The 19,579-nt window shown below is 38.7% G+C and overlaps 1 protein-coding gene across 8 annotated transcripts in view; it reads right to left on the reverse strand.

Moving 5' to 3' along the window:
* The window catches only part of ntm (neurotrimin), a 1,038,813-nt gene that overhangs the window by 428,822 nt on the left and 590,412 nt on the right, over positions 1–19,579 (reverse strand). For 7 of the 8 annotated variants that reach the window (XM_062961406.1, XM_062961404.1, XM_062961403.1 and 4 more), the window contains exon 1: positions 812–974. The exons of the other annotated variant lie outside the window; for it this stretch is intronic. In XM_062961406.1, the coding sequence (XP_062817476.1) occupies positions 812–959 (148 nt within the window). In that variant the 5' untranslated portion in view covers positions 960–974. Of the gene's footprint in view, positions 1–811; positions 975–19,579 lie in introns of those variants that run through there. 8 annotated transcript variants of the gene reach the window in all.

Below are 19,579 nucleotides of genomic sequence, written 5' to 3' on the forward strand. Positions count from 1 at the left end.
AGTTAAGGTAAAGGGTAAAGGTTTTCCCCTGACATTAAGTCCAGTTGTGTCTGACTTTGAGCAGATAATATAAGATTCTAAATGGATTATATAGCTGTGTGGAAGGGCCTTGAGTCTACACTGCCATATAATCCAGTTAAATTAAGATAATCTGTATTTTATAGGCAATGGGGAAGAGGCGTAAGTGAGGCTTAACTCTGCCTGTCCCCTGGGCTGAGTGGGTTGCTAGGAGACCAAGTGGGCAGAGCTTGGCCTTCTAACTGGCAGCTATTGGATAAAAACAATTATTCCTCTCCCTCTAATTAGGACTTTATTTTTCTTTTCTTTTCTTTTTTTTTGTAATATGAACGCAAAGGCATGGATGAGGGGTTGTGCTGCCAAGTTTAGTGTTTCTGGGATTTGTAGTTTTGTTGTTTTGTCCTAGGCCGAAATTTCATTACCCTTATATATATATATAGATTGTAAATTATATTGTTAAACTAAATTTTATATATATATGTGTGTCATCATGTGTTCACTCTTTAAAAAGCATGATAACCATATCTAAGAACCTAGAGTTGATGTGGTCTATCCAATGCAATTTTCTGAATCAGAATCACAAATAACCTCAGAAACAGGCCTAAAAAAACCAAGACACGAAGAAATTATGTTGTGTTGGGCTGTGGTATTAACACTGTATGAACGGTCAAACTTCAACCATAAAATATTGTCCTTTTTGTTATTCAATAACAATTAAAAGAACAATATAAAACAATGTGTAAAGTGGCTTTCAGCCCAATGTTTCATTGTTTGTGTGATGTCTTGGGCCTACCTTTTCTCTCCTCTGCTTCTCTTCCCTTTCGGAGTGGGTTCCTCCATTTTGTATTAGTTTGGGGGTGGAGCTTCAAAAAACCCCTAGAGGCCTGTCTCTGTTGGTTTAGCCCTTTTGCCTCTGAGCCTGTCTTGCAAGGCCCGCCCATTCTTCTGCATCAGAGCCAGCAGAGAAGGAGGCCAGGATTTGTCTGGGATCTTTGGGCCCAGCAATTCAGTCAGGCATTCTAAGCACGTAATAACAATAAGCTAAGTACAGTAGAGTCTCACTTATCCAACGTTCTGGATTATCCAACGCAGTTTGCCTCCCGCCTGGATCCACAGCTGTTTCTCTAGGCAGCAAGGATTGAACTTTTTATAGATTTAATTTCCAACAATGTTGCTACTGTAAATTCATGTTATGCAATTCTATCTTTATTTGTAGTCAATTTGTTAGTAGTCAATGTTTTTAAGACAATGTTTCCAATATATTGCGATGTTTTGGTGCTAAATTCATAAATACAGTAACGTTACTGTCTTTTGGACTGCTTTTTCTGTCAATTTGTTGTGAAATGTGATGTTTTTGGTGCTTACCATATATACTCAAGTATAAGCTGAATTTTTCAGCCCTTTTTAAGGACTGAAAAAGCCTGCCTCGACTTATTCTCAGGTGAGGGTCCTGGTTGGTTTATATTCAGATCGGATGATACTCGAGTATATATGGTACATGTATTATTTTCTCTATTATTATTGGTATTATTACATTTGTTATTTTACTCTATTAATTATTATTAGTACATCTATTATTTTATTCTATTATTATTGTTACTATTACATTTATTTTACTCTATTTTTATTATTAATACATTTATTTCACTCTCATCTTATTATTATTACTGTGGGAATATTATTATTTTACTTTATTTTTACATTTATTATTTTACTCTATTATTATTAAAAGGATACATAAGCACATTTACATTGAAGATGAGAATAATGATTTAATCAGAGTTGGAGAGTCATATCTTAAATTACAGTGATATGTAAATATTCAAAAAACATTTAATCTACTGATGCCTCAATTAATGTAATTTTATTGGTATCTATTTCTGAAATTTACCACACTCGGCTTATACGTGAATCAATGTTTTCCCAGTTTTTTTGTGGTAAAACTAGGTGCCTCGGCTTATATTTGGGTCAGCTTATACTCGAGTATATATGTTAATTTGTAAAATCATAACGTAATTTGATGTTTAATAGGCTTTTCCTTAATCCTTCCTTATTATCCAACATTTTCACTTATCTAATGTTCTACCGGCCCGTTTATGTTGGATAAGTGAGACTCTACTGTACTACCAACAAGTACAGTACTGTCAACATAGTATAGCTGTACTACTAATAAGCTAAGTACTGTACTCCCAATAAGCTAAGTACGGCCTGTACCACCACCACAACAAAGTCCTGTATTATCAACACAGCACTACTAATACCCACCAGTCCCAGAAAGATGTCTTCTGTCAATGGATTCTTTCATTCGTGATGTATAGTTTGAGTTGTCTTTGTTAATCCTTTGTCTTTGCCTCCAGTAAATTCATTTTGGTTAACTTTTATCCTATTTGAAGCCTTTTATGTTAAAACTTGATTCCACCAGAAGGTAACCAATAGCCCCCGAGGGTGCCAGACATTATAGTTTTCTTTTTAACTTGGATGTGCCATCACAGTTTGTCAACACTAGAAAACTGAAAAATACTGTAATTTACTTGTATTCATGATAATATATTCCTGAATTGACTGAGGCTAACAAAAAATTGCAGAAATAGCAAACACTATTGAACAAATGACTTCTGGCGGAAGAATACACAGATGTGCATTGAAGAGCATAGGAAATGCCTTTGTTGTTGTTATTATTGCATTCAAATCCTTTCTGGTTTATGGAGACCCTATCATGGGGTTATCTAAAACTGAAAGTATGCATTCACCTAAGGTCACCATGTGGGTTTTCATGGTGGAGTGGGAAATTGAACCCTGGTCTCCAGAGTCATAATCTAATGCTCAAACCAATATACAGCATTGGATCTCATGGAAATGCACAGAGAGTAAATATTTTGTCAAATGTGGGTAAATTAAATCAACACTAGCTCCATGAATACAGGGGTCATACTATATTTGCATATTTCTTGTTCTTGATGAGTAATCGTGTCACAACATATTACAAGAATTTTGATGCATTTTTTAACAATTTTTCATATTTAGGGCCTTGACAGAAAAAAAACAACTCACAAATAAACATGGTATTTTGTACAAATATAGATTTTGTGTATATATTTTTGGCAAAATGCAGGATTTTCCCTCTCACAAAACACTACAACTTGCCCGTAATCTATTTTAATGAAAATATGGTAATGTCTCAAAATATGAAAAAAGAAAGAAAACTGCATGTGTTGTCGAAGGCTTTCATGGCTGGAATCACAGGTGGTTGTGAGTTTTCCAGGCTGTATGGCCATGTTCCAGAAGCATTCTCTCCTGATGTTTTGCCCACATCTATGGCAGGTATACTGTCACAACTTCTGAGGATGCTTGCCATAGATGTGGGTGAAACGTCAGGAGAGAATGCTTCTGAAACATGGCCTGGAAAACTCACAACAACCCTGAAAAATGCATGATTTCTCCTGCAATCTCACCTCTGGATTTTGAGTTTTGTTGTTCTCACATGCAATTAAATATGTAAAGGCTTTATTTGCTCCCCTGCCCCCCCCCCAAATGAGATCCAACCTGTGAATATCAGCATGAGAGTTTTCCCTTGCCATTGTTTGAACTGCCAGAAAAATAGAAAGAAAACAACTGCCCTCTATCTCCCAAACTGGTCAAATCGAGATGACAAGGCTTTGTGACTGATGGATTTTCTTTCACAAAACTCTCCCACATTCTCCTCATTTAGGATTGTTGTATTAGCCATTATACGTCTCTTAGCTCAACCTTTCTCTCTCTCTCTCTCTCAGACACACTCAGACACAAACCTACACATGTACAAAAGAAAGAGGAGAAAAGGAGCTCCTAATTGCCAGTAGCATTTCCAGGAAACCTCATCCAAGAAATAAACACTCTGCGGAACACTTTGGTTCGGCACTAGCAGAACAAGAGCAGTTAGGAGGGGGAAGAAGTTCTCAAACCAAGCAGAGAAAGCTGGCAGATTTGGGTGTCAGAAAGTGTCATGAACCCGTTTCCACACACCCGGAGATTGTTTATAGCAGAACCATTGATCGGGGTGATGCTAAACAAGGTGAAACTTGACAGTTCTCATCCCCGTTCTCTGGGAGTTTAAAGCCTTTTTGCTGTGTGCTCACTTGAATTCTAAGAGCACATAGTAAAAACCTTTAAAAAGAAAAAAATCCATAGTAAGGCAGAACAAAATAAAATGTTAATCCCAGAATGTTGTCAGTGTGCGGCATTGGTATAACTGTCCATTGTGCAAGCAGTTGTACTTTATCTGAAAATGGCTAGGAAGAATGTGAACAAAGCACTTCATTGCTCAAAATCTTTGTCGTGGAATTGTGCAGTTACCAATAGTGGCAACTTACCAACATGAACCCCCTCATTATCACTCTTCCTTCCATTTCTGCAACGGCACCAACTGATGAATCTGTGGTCCCACACTTGTACTAATGCATGCTCTCACAATTCCACATTTTTCATACTTCTACAGCTCTACAATTTTTAATTCATTTCTTAAAAGTGATTTTGCAGTTGCAGGTATGGTGAATTAAAAACAAACAAATACTACGGAATTTTTCTTTTAAATACCAGCTCAGGAATAGCGAGCGAAAGGGGGGCATAGTGGGAATCTCACTCACTAACATCACTTCCATGCTGGCAGCCAAGCACAGAAGTAGAACTTCCCTATTGCACAACATAGGTGATGGAAACGGTGTGGGATTGGCAGCTATTGAAAGGTTTTCATGTCAATAGCAAGGGATTGTTTATTCTATTATTATTATTATTATTATTATTATTATTATTATTATTATTATTTGTTATTATTATTACTTATTTATGTTATTGTTATTATGTTATTAGTATTTCTTATTATTTAGGCAGGTCAGTAGTACATGGTGACATGCTATAAGGATTGTCACCAAAAGTGATGTTCCCGCTTCAGTGCGGGTTTGCCTCCCTCGTGCGATAAAGTCCAAAGTTTGGACAGAATGCTATTAAAAGGAGAAGAAGGCTGCTGATTTCAAGCAGCCTATTTGACCAATGCCTGATGTAATGTGTTTGTGTGTGTGCTTTGAAGCAAGGTGCTTAGGAAAGCTGGGCTGGCCAATTTGCTATGCCACAGGAAAAGCACCTTGGCTCCAAGGATACCCTCCTTTCTGTCATTCTAGGAACCTGGTGCTATCAAAATAAACTGTCCAAAGGTGGTAGCCTTCTTCTCCTTTGTGGCCACTTCACTTGTGACCTTTTTTTATTACTCCCTCCAAACTATGCCACCACCACTATACCTAAAACATCCCAGTCACTGAAAGAAGCAAATAGATTGCATAAATCTTTATATTAAGTAATAGACTTGCAATGTGTAGTCCATGCCCACCCATCTTTCATGTTCCAAACTCTACTGTTATATATATTCTTATTTTTATAATATTAGTAAAACAACTTAAAAATAATGTTTTCCCTCATATTTGAAAACTTAGCATTGGATTTGCTTTTTCCTTCTAAAATGTCACCAGGGCTGGGAAAGACACTGCTGGAAAGCAAAGAGGGATGGGAAGATAATAGACTGAATTTGGGAGCCCAACAATTTCTCATCAAAGCTTATGAAGCTGCCTTATACTGAACGACTCTAGCCTCCCACCTAGCCCAGCATTATCTATTCTCACCAGCAACAGCTGTCAAGATCTCTGTGAAGGAAGGTCCCTCAACTCTGTCACTGCGGACCTATATATCTGGAGATGTTAGAGACCAAATTTGGGACCAGTTGTATGCTATGTATATGGCATGCCACTAGTGAGAGAAATAACGTTCTCAATTTCCTGGCTGAAAAATACACTGCCTGACAGTTGAGAGACTCTAACAGGAAGAATAACAGAGCACTGAGACTTGAATGCAATATTCTTCCAACATTCAGACATCCCAATGGGTCACAGAGGATTGTTTTCTGCAGACATATGCATGCATATTATTTTTCATGCAGGAAAAACACATGTATTTCTGAGAACAATAATTCCCTGGAACACTTTAGGATGCTTGAAAACTGGAAGAATACTACACAGAAATATTTGTTTTCTCCTGCAACAGGGATAAAACAATAGAAATGATCTGTCTTTGCATGCAAGGATGATAATAATAGAGGATTCACATATGTGATGCATACCCTCAAACATTTCACTAGTGAAGAATGGGAAAAATGGAACCAAGCAACAAGAAAACGTGGTCAGGATGTCAAATGTTGTCAAGAAGGACACACAAGCTAAGAGAGGGTATAGCAGCGTGATTTTGCTTGAGCCTACTGGGAAGGACATGATTCCATCCAGTCCTCTTCGTTCCTTGCATCTAAGTTAATTGAATGCAAACTACTTTTGAATTTCCAACTCACTCTGCAATTGAAATTATGCTGAAAAGAAGAGAAAAAATGAGACATTTTCAAAGTAGCTAAAATAGGATGATAGAGGAGAAACAGGAGCTGTACATGTAAATGGAAATCAAAGATGCAGAATGGGGGACGCCTGGCTTGACAGCAGTGTGTGCGAAAAAGACCTTGGAGTCCTTGTGGACAACAAGTTAAACATGAGCCAACAATGTGATGCGGCTGCTAAAAAAGCCAATGGGATTCTGGCCTGCATCAATAGGGGAATAGCGTCTAGATCCAGGGAAGTTATGCTCCCCCTCTATTCTGCCTTGGTCAGACCACACCTGGAATACTGTGTCCAATTTTGGGCACCACAGTTGAAGGGAGATGTTGACAAGCTGGAAAGCGTCCAGAGGAGGGCGACTAAAATGATTAAGGGTCTGGAGAACAAGCCCTATGAGGAGCGGCTTAAAGAGCTGGGCATGTTTAGCCTGCAGAAGAGAAGGCTGAGAGGAGACATGATAGCCATGTACAAATACGTGAAGGGAAGTCAAAGGGAGGAGGGAGCAAGCTTGTTTTCTGCTGCCCTGCAGACTAGGACATGGAACAATGGCTTCAAACTACAGGAAAGGAGATTCCACTTGAACATCAGGAAGAACTTCCTCACTGTGAGAGCTGTTCGACAGTGGAACTCTCTCCCCGGGGCTGTGGTGGAGGCTCCTTCTTTGGAGGCTTTTAAGCAGAGGCTGGATGGCCATCTGTCGGGGGTGCTTTGAATGCGATTTCCTGCTTCTTAGCAGGGGGTTGGACTGGATGGCCCATGTGGTCTCTTCCAACTCTACTATTCTATGATTCTATGTCAAATCAGGACAGTTGGACGACCTAAATTATGGCCTCTGCCCACTTCAGAGAAAGACTTCTACATGTAGAAGCTCCAGCCATACAGTAGAAATAGAAATACAGTCAGCCTTCTGTAACCATAGATTCTTCATCCACTGATTCAAACAATTCATGATGTGAAAATATATCTAAATAAATAAATAAAATTCCAAAATAATTTGCCATTGGACATAAGGGATATCAATTTACTATACCACTGTGACCAATGGGACCGGAACATCCATGGATTTTGGTATCCATAATGGGTACCACTGTACATTTATGTACAGTAGAGTCTCACTTATCCAAGCTAAACGGGCCGGCAGAAGCTTGGATAAGCGAATATCTTGGATAATAAGGAGGGATTAAGGAAAAGCCTATTAAACATCAAATTAGGTTATGATTTTACAAATTAAGCACCAAAACATCATGTTATACAACAAATTTGACAGAAAAACCAGTTCAATATGCAGTAATGTTATGTTGCAATTACTGTATTTACCAATTTAGCACCAAAATATAACGATATATTGAAAACATTGACTACAAAAATGGCTTGGATAATCCAGAAGCTTGGATAAGCGAGGCTTGGATGAGTGAGACTCTTCTGTATATGCGTTTACTCCATAAACCATTGTTTCCACCATAATCATTCAATCCTTTTCTTTCTCTATTCTTTCTTTCTTTCTTTCTTTCTTTCTTTCTTTCTTTCTTCATATATGGAATTCAAGTAACCTCAGGTCCAACCCACTACTTTCAATATAAAACATGAAATCAAAGTTTGTTATTCGAAAGGGCCCTAAGATGAGGTCAACACACCCACCAGAAGTCTCCTTTATGAGCAGATGTCACTTTGGGGAAACAGTAGAAGAGATTTTGACACAGTAATAAATCCTCTTATTTCCCAGGTAGGAACAAAACAATCCCCTCCCCCCTCCCCCAAACACACCTGCTACAGATGAGAAGTGGAAATATAAATAGTGACATTACAGACAAATTATATTCAGCGTCACTCCTCAGAAATGTAATGATCCAGAGATTCTGGGGAAGGTGCTGAATCCTGAAAAATGACAAGTGGGAGAGAGACAAAATTCCTTGCTTAAGATTTTATTTTCTTATCCATATAACAATAGAAAGTCTCTTAGAAGAAGTTACACCAATATATCTCTGCAATGTTTTGTGTGTGGAAATTGTCTCCATGGAGCAACGAGGCACCGTGTAAATTGTAAAATACAAAATGGCAGCAAGAGCATGACGACAATTGCTTTTTCTCCTACGACACACTTGTAGTATCATTCAAAAAGATTTTAAGATGAAGAAGAAGAAGAAGTATTGTCTCAACCACTCGTAACTCTATTCTCTGAACAAACTGGGGGAAAGAGCCACAGAATTCCTTAAACAATAGGAGCAACAACAACGATGTTCAACATGTTTTGTCCTGAACCAAAGATAAGTATAACCTGTATCCAGTCAAGTATTCAGAATTGTACTTCTTGCAAATGCACATTTTTATTACCTAGTGAGTCACTCATCCCTTCTCTCCCTTTGACTCTCCTGCTATCTATTCTATCTCAAAATATATATTTGCTGCCAGAGGTGAAAGATAATATGGTGACAAGATGATGGAACTTACTGGACTGGTGTTTCAATATTTCTTCAAACCTGGTGTTGGGACTGTGTCCTTTGGCAAACAACTGTTTTAAGGGAAGAAGAGATGACACGACCTTTGGGTCCTGCCAAGTAGTTGAAGGGCAGCTCCAATTTTTACTCCTTGAGTTGTAGGCACACTATTTTACTACATCATTGAATATAATGGGGCTTGAGCATCCATGGATTTTGGCATCCATGGGAAGTCCTGGAACCAAATCCCAGTAGATACCAAGGGATTTTTTTACTCTCCGGAAAGTGTTCCAATATGGTACAGTCCATTTCAAGACCCATCTCATTCTTCTGCCTTATAAACTAGACAAGAAGCTGCACACCTGCTGAAAGATGAGGAAAGAGAGTAATAAAGTGGTAAAATGGAGTCCACTATTTGAGACTGCAGGTAGAAGGGCTGTGGCGCACCTGGCTAGTAACCAGCTGCTATAAATCACTACTGACCGAGAGGTCATGAGTTCGAAGCCCGGGTCGGGTTAAGCCTCCGACCATTAATAGTCCCGGCTTGCTGTTAACCTATGCAGCCCCGAAAGACAGTTGCACCTGTCAATGAGGGAAATTTAGGGACGCTTTATGTGGGAGGCTAATTTACAACACCATAAAACTGCCAGCAAAACACGAGGAAAGGAATGCGGAAGTACAGCCACTACTGGACGGTGAAGCAACAGCTCCCCCTGTGGCCGGAATCGTGAAGCTGGAAAAATGTTAAAAATGCCTCTGAGTCTGTCTAATGTATGTTGTTTGTCTGTTGGCATTGAATGTTTGCCATATATGTGTTCATTGTAATCCGCCCTGAGTCCCCTTCGGGGTGAGAAGGGCAGAATATAAATACTGTAAATAAATAATAAATAAATAAATACTATTACTTTCTGCTCTGAGTGTGAAGAAAAAGCCCCAAACCTTTTACAAAGGACATCATGAGTATTTTAACAATAATAGTGCTTCACAATCCTTCCTACCATCCTAGACTTCAGCCACCTAACCGCAGAACTAGTGCAGATCCAGCCTCCTTCTCTTCCCAGTCCACATTTCCCTGTCTTCTCTTCTTCCCACTTGTTAACCTCTCCATCACGTATAGCAAAGTAATTTCTCATGAATCGCATTTCTGCATCTTATCACTCACCGAATGGGGCCCCTTTTGATTACTGTCCTGGTCTTTTAGATATCGTCCGCAAAGCCGACGCAATTATCATGCACACAGCGCCAGAGCTGCACATGGGGCCTAATCTTTAAATATTCATACCCAGATTCTTAGGGAAAATAAATAAATAAAAATTAGCTGGGTGGCTCAGATGTCCTGAGTCATGCTGGCACGAGGGGAGTTATTAAACAGAATTGATCTTTGCTGTCCTTGGTATGAATCAATATTACTCCTTTTTTTAAAAAAGAAAAGAAAGTCAACCGAAATCTGTTGCATTGGCTGTGAAGTGGCTTTTTTGGGGGTGACGTCCCCGCTTTGAAAAATGAAATTCACCCTGCGCACACTCCTGCGCCACTTTTTCCCTGTCTGCATTTGATCAGAAGAAGGTAGCTGACGGTGTCAGATAATAAAGGCTGCCCCATCAGTCATCTGATAGTGTTCTGTATGCATATTGCACATTAACCTAAAGCTTTAACAATAGAATCCAGAGTGAATTCTAATAAGTTTTGAATTGGGGAGGCGGGGTATTAAAAGCGACTGGCTTTAGTGAACTAATAAAAAAGCCAGGCCATGGCTTTCAGCAAAAAAAACACTGGAGAAAAATGAGAAACATTTGTCCATCTTGAAACACAATGGAGTAGAATCTTCTTTGGACAAAAACAAAAGAAACCCCTATAATTGCATGGTTTTGAAAGTTATGACTACTTCCAATAGAAGCAGAATCCTTTCTGTCCCTTTAGTGGACTTGGATACAGTGAAGGCAACCTGCTTGATCCCAATCAGCACAAAAGACTTTGTGTTTGGGCCTCTGGAAAAATTGCTTTCTACCCATCCACGAAGCAGTCTATATATATAAAAGGGTAATGAAATTTCGGCCTAGGACAAAACAACAAAACTACACATCCCAGAAACACTAAACTTGGCAGCACAACCCCTCATCCATGCCTCTACGTTCATATAACAAAAAGAAAAGAAATATAAAGTCCTAATTAGAGGGAGAGGAATAATTGTTTTTATCCAATTGCTGCCAGTTAGAAGGCTAAGCTCCACCCACTTGGTCTGCTGTCAGTTAGAAGGCTAAGCTCCACCCACTTGGTCTCCTAGCAACCCACTCAGCCCAGGGCCACTTCAATCAGGCCTCTTCCACACTGCCTATAAAATACAGATTATCTGATTTCAACTGGATTATATGGCAGTGTAGACTCAAGATGAGCACCAACCCCCAGAGTCAGACACGACTGGACTTAATGTCAGGGGAAAACCTTGACCCTTTACCTTAACTACCATCAATTCCTCAATACTTTATTTCCCATACCACCATACTTCATCACAGCAACGTGTGGCCGGGCACAGCTAGTCCTTTATAATATCTCATTTTGCATTCTGTCCTGCAAAGATTTCTATAGCAATGGCTGGGTTGAGTTTAAATGTTAAAGGAGCTGTCCTAGGTACTTAATCTATTTGAGGTATAGGATTTGGAACCATGGACAGCTGATTTACAGCTGATCACAGAGATGGAGGAAACCACATGGGCCATCCAACCCCCGCCATGCAGGAAAAGCACAATGAAAGCACCCCCAACAGATGACTATCCAGCCTCTGTTTAAAAGCCTCCAAAGAAGGAGTTTCCACCAGATAGAGGCAGAGCATTCCACAGCTCTTCTATTGCCAGGAAGTTCTTCCTAATGTTCAGGTAGATTCTCCTTCCCTGTCATTTGAACCCATTGCTCCAAGTCCTAGTCTCCAGGGCAGCAGAAAACAAGCCTGCTCCCTCTTGCTTATGACATCCTTTCAGGTTTCAGAGCCACCAATTGCTACCAGATTTTTACGTCTGGAATCATACGACTCATTTGCGATGGGAGAAAATCTATTGTTAGCACCAGAAGTCAATTTACCAGACTCTCAATTTAAATTTTCCTTGTTTTCCAAAGCTTTTGCACAACATATATGACATGTACCGAGCAGAAGAGACAATAGAGCAGGATATGGAAAACAAAGTTATTTCCAATTTGCAAGGAGATCAGGAAAGTCAGTATTTTACTTAGGAGTAAGAATAAAGCTTAGTGTTATATTTTGGTCTGTTAATTTTCATTTCTGTTTGAAAGGTCTAGACAATTTCATTCTAATATTGCATCTTATTTCATTTCAATTTAGTGATGTTTTGTAAAATCCCTCCTGACCCCATTTTCTCTAATATAATGTGTATCATTAAGTTCATCACAAGATGATTTGGGCAGAAATTACAGAGGAAAAGTGATATTAATATACTCTATGTTCTATCTGCACAAGATCTAAATGTGTGTGCTTTGTTATGACCCAGCTTTGTTATGACCCAGCCATGCCTACCAACAATCAGTCATGAAGAAGGCCAATATGTGATGGATATTTCAAATGGCCATTTGAATAATAATTTATAGTCGCGCCATCAGAGAAATATGGCGATCTGAAACTAACCTGAGATATTTCTTTCTATCAGCTGTCAAGACCTTTAGATGTTCATCTTTCAAGATGAAGAACAATTCAATTTCATAGGACAAGGGGTTAGCCAAAACACCCGTTCTTAAGTAACTACAGTAAAGCCACACTCTATTAACGAATACATTTTTGATTTGGTTGCCAGTCATGGTGACCCTCAAAGCACACCCTATCCAAGAATAATATTAATAAAAGTGGTGCCATTAAGTGAGAGGCTTGGCTTGAATCTGAAAATTTTGAGAAATGATCTCATAAATTAAATTCCCGGGGTACCATCCATCGCTGAACGTTAACAGGCGGAGTTGTCTCTGAATTCTGGGAATTGAGCATAATTACATGGAAATTGACAAGGCACAAATGCCAAGAATTCTGTTAACCTTTAATATCTCGAAAAAACTCTCCCCTTGTAATTATCTCCTTCCTTTGTCTTAAATGTTACTGATGAATATTTAGTGGGAAAAGCAAATAAAGTGAGGCTAAAAGGTGTCTGAAACTGGCACCTTGCGGGGAATGGTTCTACAAACTTTGTTACAAGACAATTCATTTTTTAAAAATGAGGAGATTGATGACAAAACTCAGCAGATGGGACTACTGGCAACACTTGCTAAAGCCTTAATCATATGACCATATATACGGAAAGGAAAATATGGATACAGAATCCATGGATATGGAGGTCCAAGTGTATGTTGCATGTTATGCTTCAGATTCTCTACCCCTGATCCTTAGAAATCTAAACTGGAGATCTCAGCTTCTGGCTCTGTTTCTGAATAAATTTTGTACTGATGAAAGGCCAACATTTCATTTTGCTTAGTAGAACAAGAATGAAAGAGCTATCATCATCAAAGATTGGAAGCTTCAGTTACCAGAATCTTTCAGTTAGCATGGGGTATTCTGTGAGTGGTAGTCTAAAATAACTTATTACAGGATTGATTATTATTAGCATAGAATTTAAAATTTGCTGTCTTAGTTGTATATATATATATGCACAACACTGGACTAAACATGAGTCATAAAAGAAGAATGTATTGAATTTAATATGAATCCTATTTGACTCTGTATAATTAATTTTTCAGCATGTGGACCTACACTAGACTGAACTATAAACCAAACATTTGGCTTACCATGTAGCATTAAAAGCCGTGTCCACACTGCACATTTTTAAAAATAAAATAAAATAGTCCTTTCATTTCACTTCAACTGACAGAGCTCCATTCAATGGAATCTTGAGATTTAGTATTTTCTAGTGCATTATTTCAAACTATAGCTTTCTGGTGACCAAACTACCAGTCCCAGGATTCCATAGGATGAAGCCAGAAATGGTCTGAATTGTGGTGTGTAGATTCATCTATAGACAGTTTCTGTTAAGTTTGCCAGCTGACCCAGAAAATAAGACTGGCTACTCCTGTGCAGAAAATAGCAATTCACACAACATGGAGATAAGCACCATCACTAGTAAATATCTGTCAATCATAGGTGTTGGGAAGGGGCAGGAGCAAAAGTTAGCAACCCTAATCATAGATTTCTTCTGTGCCCTTTTCCTTAAAAGCATCCTTTGGTTTTCTACATTCCACAGGGAGCAAACCAAGCCTCCTCCCACAGGGTGGGAAATTGCATTGTCCTCCTGACTGCAAACAAAGACTGATAGAAAATAAACGATTCTCTCTTGAATCTCATTAATATTTGTTGCCACATTGGCATTTCCCCTTGTAATGAGAAAAAATGCCTTCTGAGACCAAAAGGGCTTTTCAAGGCCCCTCCCCTCCTCTTCACCAAGAAGCAGGGAAAGCTTAAAATATTCCTGCCTAAAAACTTAAAAGATTTCACTCACATTCTGTGAGATACAGCCAAGTGGTGTAAACATGTGGACCCATTAATTATTGGTTGAGTCTTCTTTAAATGGAAATTCAAAATCTGAAATACTTCAAAATCCCCAAAACTTTCTGCAGTAGCCACCCACTTCTGACTTTGGGGAAAGGGGGCTAGACACATGACCAGTGCTCACCAATTCTTTTTTATCAAGAAGCCTTAAAACAGTGGTTCTCAACCTGTGGGTCTCCAGGCGTTTTGGCCTACAACTCTCAGAAATCCCAGCCAGTTTACCAGCTGTTAGGATTTCTAGGAGTTGAAGGCCAAAACATCTGGGGACCCACAGGTTGAGAACCACTGGAAGATGGAAAAGGGGGCAAGGACTCTGGTCACACAAGGCCACTGTAAAAATCAGTCTCCCCAATCTCTGACTGGATAGGGTCATTGGAGTTAATCAAAAAGCTCTCGTTTGTTATTGGATGTATTTTTCTGATTATTAATGCAGCACACAATCAGATTTACTTGGCTTTGCCCCATTATAACATCTTCATGTTCAGGGTTGTTGTCTGTTTTCCGGGCTGTATGGCCATGTTCCAGAAGTATTCTCTCCTAATGTTTCACCCACATCTATGGCAGGCATCCTCACAACCTCTGAGGATGCCTGCCATAGATGTGGACAAAACGTCAGGAGAGAATACTTCTGGAATATGGCCATACAGCCCAGAAAACAACCCCGTGATCCCGACCATGAAAGCCTTCGACAACACATCATCACGTTCATTCTACTATCCGTAATTGGCTGGGGCCACTTTAGGAGAAACCCAAAACTATAACAAAAAGAATACAGAAAAAAGTAAAATATATGGGAATGAAGATTATAGTAGTAAACAGACTGGAAAAACATGCAGACTCTTATTAATTAAAATGGGTAGAAACACACAGACACACACAATTTGCTTTCCAAAATAAAATGGACAAATGTTTGATACAGTCCCAGTTGGGAAGCTTTTTTAAAAAAAATATGTTATCTGGCATAAACAACTTTTAGCATTTAATTAGCACATCATGGAAATTTGGAAGTATGGTACATGAAGTATTTTCTCTAACATTTAAGTATGTCACTCCCTCTGCCTCTTCCCTAAATTTTGATAATTTCATTTCAAAGTTTAACCACTTCATCCTTTGCAATGCATAGGACAGTTCTCAATTTCTGGAAAACCTGAACTCCAACCAGAGCAATATCGGAAGGTATTTCAGCCCTGAAAAATTGTACAATTTTCCTCTTTTTACCCGATCCCAGTTCCCAAACATTTTTAATTAAAAAAAAACACTACTTAGAAGTTTGTTTTTAATGGTTGTGTAGGTGAGTTCCCTTTTTAACCAGAGTAACATTCCATGTCTCTGCGCTGTTTTAATATCCGTTTAAATGGTTATTAGTGCATTCTTTATATTATAACAAAGGCCTTTAAAACGAATTTTCTTTCCCCACAAACAAGATATCAAATGCAGTTAACTTGGTTAACATGCCTCTTTGCAGCTCTGTTTTCCATTGCCCTCTGAGCACATTTTCAGAAGAGATACTCAACTGTGATGTGGGGCTTGAGTCTAAATCTAAATGATGGTTCCAGAAAGCTCATAAAGATGGAAAACCATCAGGTCAAATTGGCAAGTAGACCTTGGTTGAAGGGTGGCAGGATCAGAACAGCTTGGTAATTGTCTGAGAAAGGAGCATCACAAAGGGAGCCTGGTTACCATGTAAACATAAATGCCACTGAAGATGAGAGGACAGCCTCTGCAATAACACCTTTTTCCTGCTAAATTACACAGTGTTGCTCCACAAGGCAAGATGTTCTGTACTTTAAGAAAGCTCTAATTATCTGCAGAAAGGTTTCTCCAAGTGTTTAGGCAAGGCTGGAGCCATCAGCCAAAGTGGCTTTCCTAGGCTGCTCATTTGCAGTAATGGGACCTGAGGAAATAAGACAGTTGTAAGATGTGTGCCAGGCAGAACATATTTCTGGGGAGACCCTTCTTTCTGTCCCACCACCCTCACTTGGTGCATTTGGTGCGAATGCCCGAGAGGATGACTTCAGTCCTGGAACTTGATGAGAAATCCCTTCTAGGATGGCACCTTTTTGCTTGCTTTTTTTGGGTTGGAGCAAGGCAGCACGGGTTGCATCTTGGAAGCAGCTGCTCAGTACTGGCAGGCAGGGGACAGCTCCCCGTGGCTGTTTTGCCATTTTTCCAAAGACCTCTGTAATCTGGCACAGCTCTGTGTGAGATGGGAACTTCCAGGCAATGAGTTCAAACCTGGTTTGCTCTTATTGACTGGCGGGTCAGAGCAGAGTGGCCTGAGTAGTATACTTCAATTCCATTGAGTAATATACCGTATATACTCGAGTATAAGCCGACCCAAATATAAGCTGAGGCACCTAATTTTACCACAAAAAAACTGGGAAAACATTGACTCCAGTATAAGCCGAGGGTGGTAAATTTTAGAAATAAAAATAGATACCAATAAAATTACATTAATTGAGACATCAGTAGGTTAAACGTTTTTGAATATTTTCATAAAGCTCAAATTTAAGATAAGGCTGTCCAACTCTGATCAAATCATTATTCTCATCTTCTTCAATATAAATGCCCTTATGTATCCTTTTAATAATAACTAGCTTTGCCCGGCCACGCATTGCTGTGGCTTATGGGAATCCTTTGTTAGCCAGGTGGAATAGCAGTGAATAGCCTTGCAGTCTCAAAGCCTGGCCGTTTTCTGGAGTAACTGGAGCTTTTTGTTGTATGAACGTAGAGGCATGGATGAGGGGTTGTGCTGCCAAGTTTAGTGTTTCTGGGATATGTAGTTTTGTTGTTTTGTCCTAGGCTGAAATTTCATTACCCTTTTATATATATACTAGCTGTGCCCGGCCACGCGTTGCTGTGGCAAAGTGGTGGTGGTATCGGTTAAAACTTGTTGTGGAATTTTTATTTGACGTTATTTGTATTTTTTAAAATTAATTTAAAATTAATTTTATTGTCACTTATCTTTTTTATTTATTATATTTTATTATTTTGTTGTATTATTTTTAGTCATTTTGTTATAGTATTTTATTGTATTAATTATTTTAGTGTTTTTTATAATTTTTTATTGTATTATTTGTATTTATTTTTTTATCATTATTTTATTAACACTGGGCTGAGTGGGTTGACCTAGGAGACCAAGTGGGCGGAGCTTAGCCTTCTAACTGGCAGCAATTGGATAAAAACAATTATTCCTCTCCCTCTAATTAGGAATTTATTTTTCTTTTCTTTTTGTTGTATCAACCTAGAGGCATGGATGAGGGGTTGTGATGTCAATTTTCGAGGTTGTGGGGTGTTTACTTTTGTTGTTTTGTCCGCTGCCGTGATGCCATCACTCTTTTATATATATAGATAGATAGAGTAAAATAATACATGTAATAATAATAACAAAATACAGGAAAATAATACAAGTAATAATAAATACAGTAAAATAATAAATGCAATAGTAATAATAAGACCAGAGTGAAATAATAAATGTATTAATAATAATAATAAAAATAGAATAAAATAAATGTAATAGTAGCAACAATAATAGAGAAAAATAATAAATGTAATAATACCAATAATAATAGAGAAAAATAATAAATTTACCATATATTCTCGAGTATAAACTGACCCAAATATAAGCCAACCAGGACCCTCACCCAAGTATAAGCTGAGGGGGGCTTTTTCAGTCTTAAAAAAAGGGCTGAAAAATTAGGCTTATACTCGAGTATATACAGTAGGTATTTAATCTGGTACCTGGTAGTGGCCTTTTGAGCATCATCCCACCCATCTTTTATCACAGTTGTAACTCAGCTGCTGCAATATGTGTTTCTCTCTGTTCTCACTACTTAGAGGGGACCATTAGCAAGGGAGAGGGCCATTAGCATGGGTCCTGAATGCAGGACTTTGTGTATCATCACTCCCTTTGGGCACCTTATGAGATTTAAGAATGGGTCTGTCTGAGCTCAAGGGGAAAAATACCTTCCAGCACACCCAAGTGGCAGGGAAGAACTATATTGAGGGCATTCACCCACGTGGTTCCTTTCCTATCATCCCAAGGGTTTCTGATTGTAGGCTGGAGCACTGGGTTCGTTGATCACCAGGTGAGTTGGTCAATGCCTGGATCTGGGATCCATATATTTACGTCTACAACGAATAAAAATGTGGGCTTTTTGATCCATCAAAAGGCATGTGTAATACTAGCAGTGTAATTTATTTAAATGTTGCTGACTTGCCCATAATCTCACAACATTGGTTCTCAACCTTTGGAACTTGAAATCCCAGAATTTTCGATCATTTTAAGGAATCCGTAGAAAACAAACACCACATCCTTGACTTCCCTGTCTGAAGTGAAGAGGAACCTGAGATATTAGTAATCTCAGTGAATGCTTGCTTATTAAATGGTATGCAAGTCCTAACCCAAGAAGTTCTCATTCTGAGCCTCTCAGTCCTTGGCATGCTATCACAACAGACTACTAATGGCATTCTCACTATACTGCATATGTTTATGTCATTTGGTGTGCTGTATACAAAAATACACAAGTTCAGGATAGGAAAGATGTTGTTTGTTCCACATTTCTCTGAGAACTAGATTAATTCACACTTCCCAGACTAATATGCACATTGTAATATATTTATCCCTTAGACCAGTGATAGTTGAAATAGTGGTAGCATTTGGTTGCAGTTCCCTGGTGAGAACCCAGGAAAGAAAGAAAGAAAGAAAGAAAGAAAGAAAGAAAGAAAGAAAGAAAGAAAGAAAGAAAGAAAGAAAGAAAGAAAGAAAGAATTTTGATCAATAGGCACAACAGATCAGTTCCTGGCCCATGGGGGGAAATCACTCTCCCACCTCAGGTTGTCTGAGATGCACTTTCTAAGATTTCACCTCCAAACCTTGTGATCTTTGACCAAAAACCAATACACCGAAACGTGCCTATTGATTACAATTGCATACAAAATATTCATGTCAGTCAGCGGTGCAAACAAACAATGAGTGTGTGTGTTCAAATGCAGAATGATGTGTAAATCTGACAGAACAAGCTTGTGAGTGAATCTATCTAAAACTGTCAAGGACCAGAAATAGATTGATTTGACTACAGAATAGCATACACAGCGTGTCTCTAGAGCAGAGATGTAAATCTTCAGTTATTTCATTCTTGCATGCAAGGGCAAATGATTTCAAACATTTCCTCCCTAATGGGTGAAGTTCC

Source organism: Anolis carolinensis, unplaced genomic scaffold, assembly GCF_035594765.1.
Source record: "Anolis carolinensis isolate JA03-04 unplaced genomic scaffold, rAnoCar3.1.pri scaffold_8, whole genome shotgun sequence".
Lineage (NCBI taxonomy): Eukaryota > Metazoa > Chordata > Lepidosauria > Squamata > Dactyloidae > Anolis > Anolis carolinensis.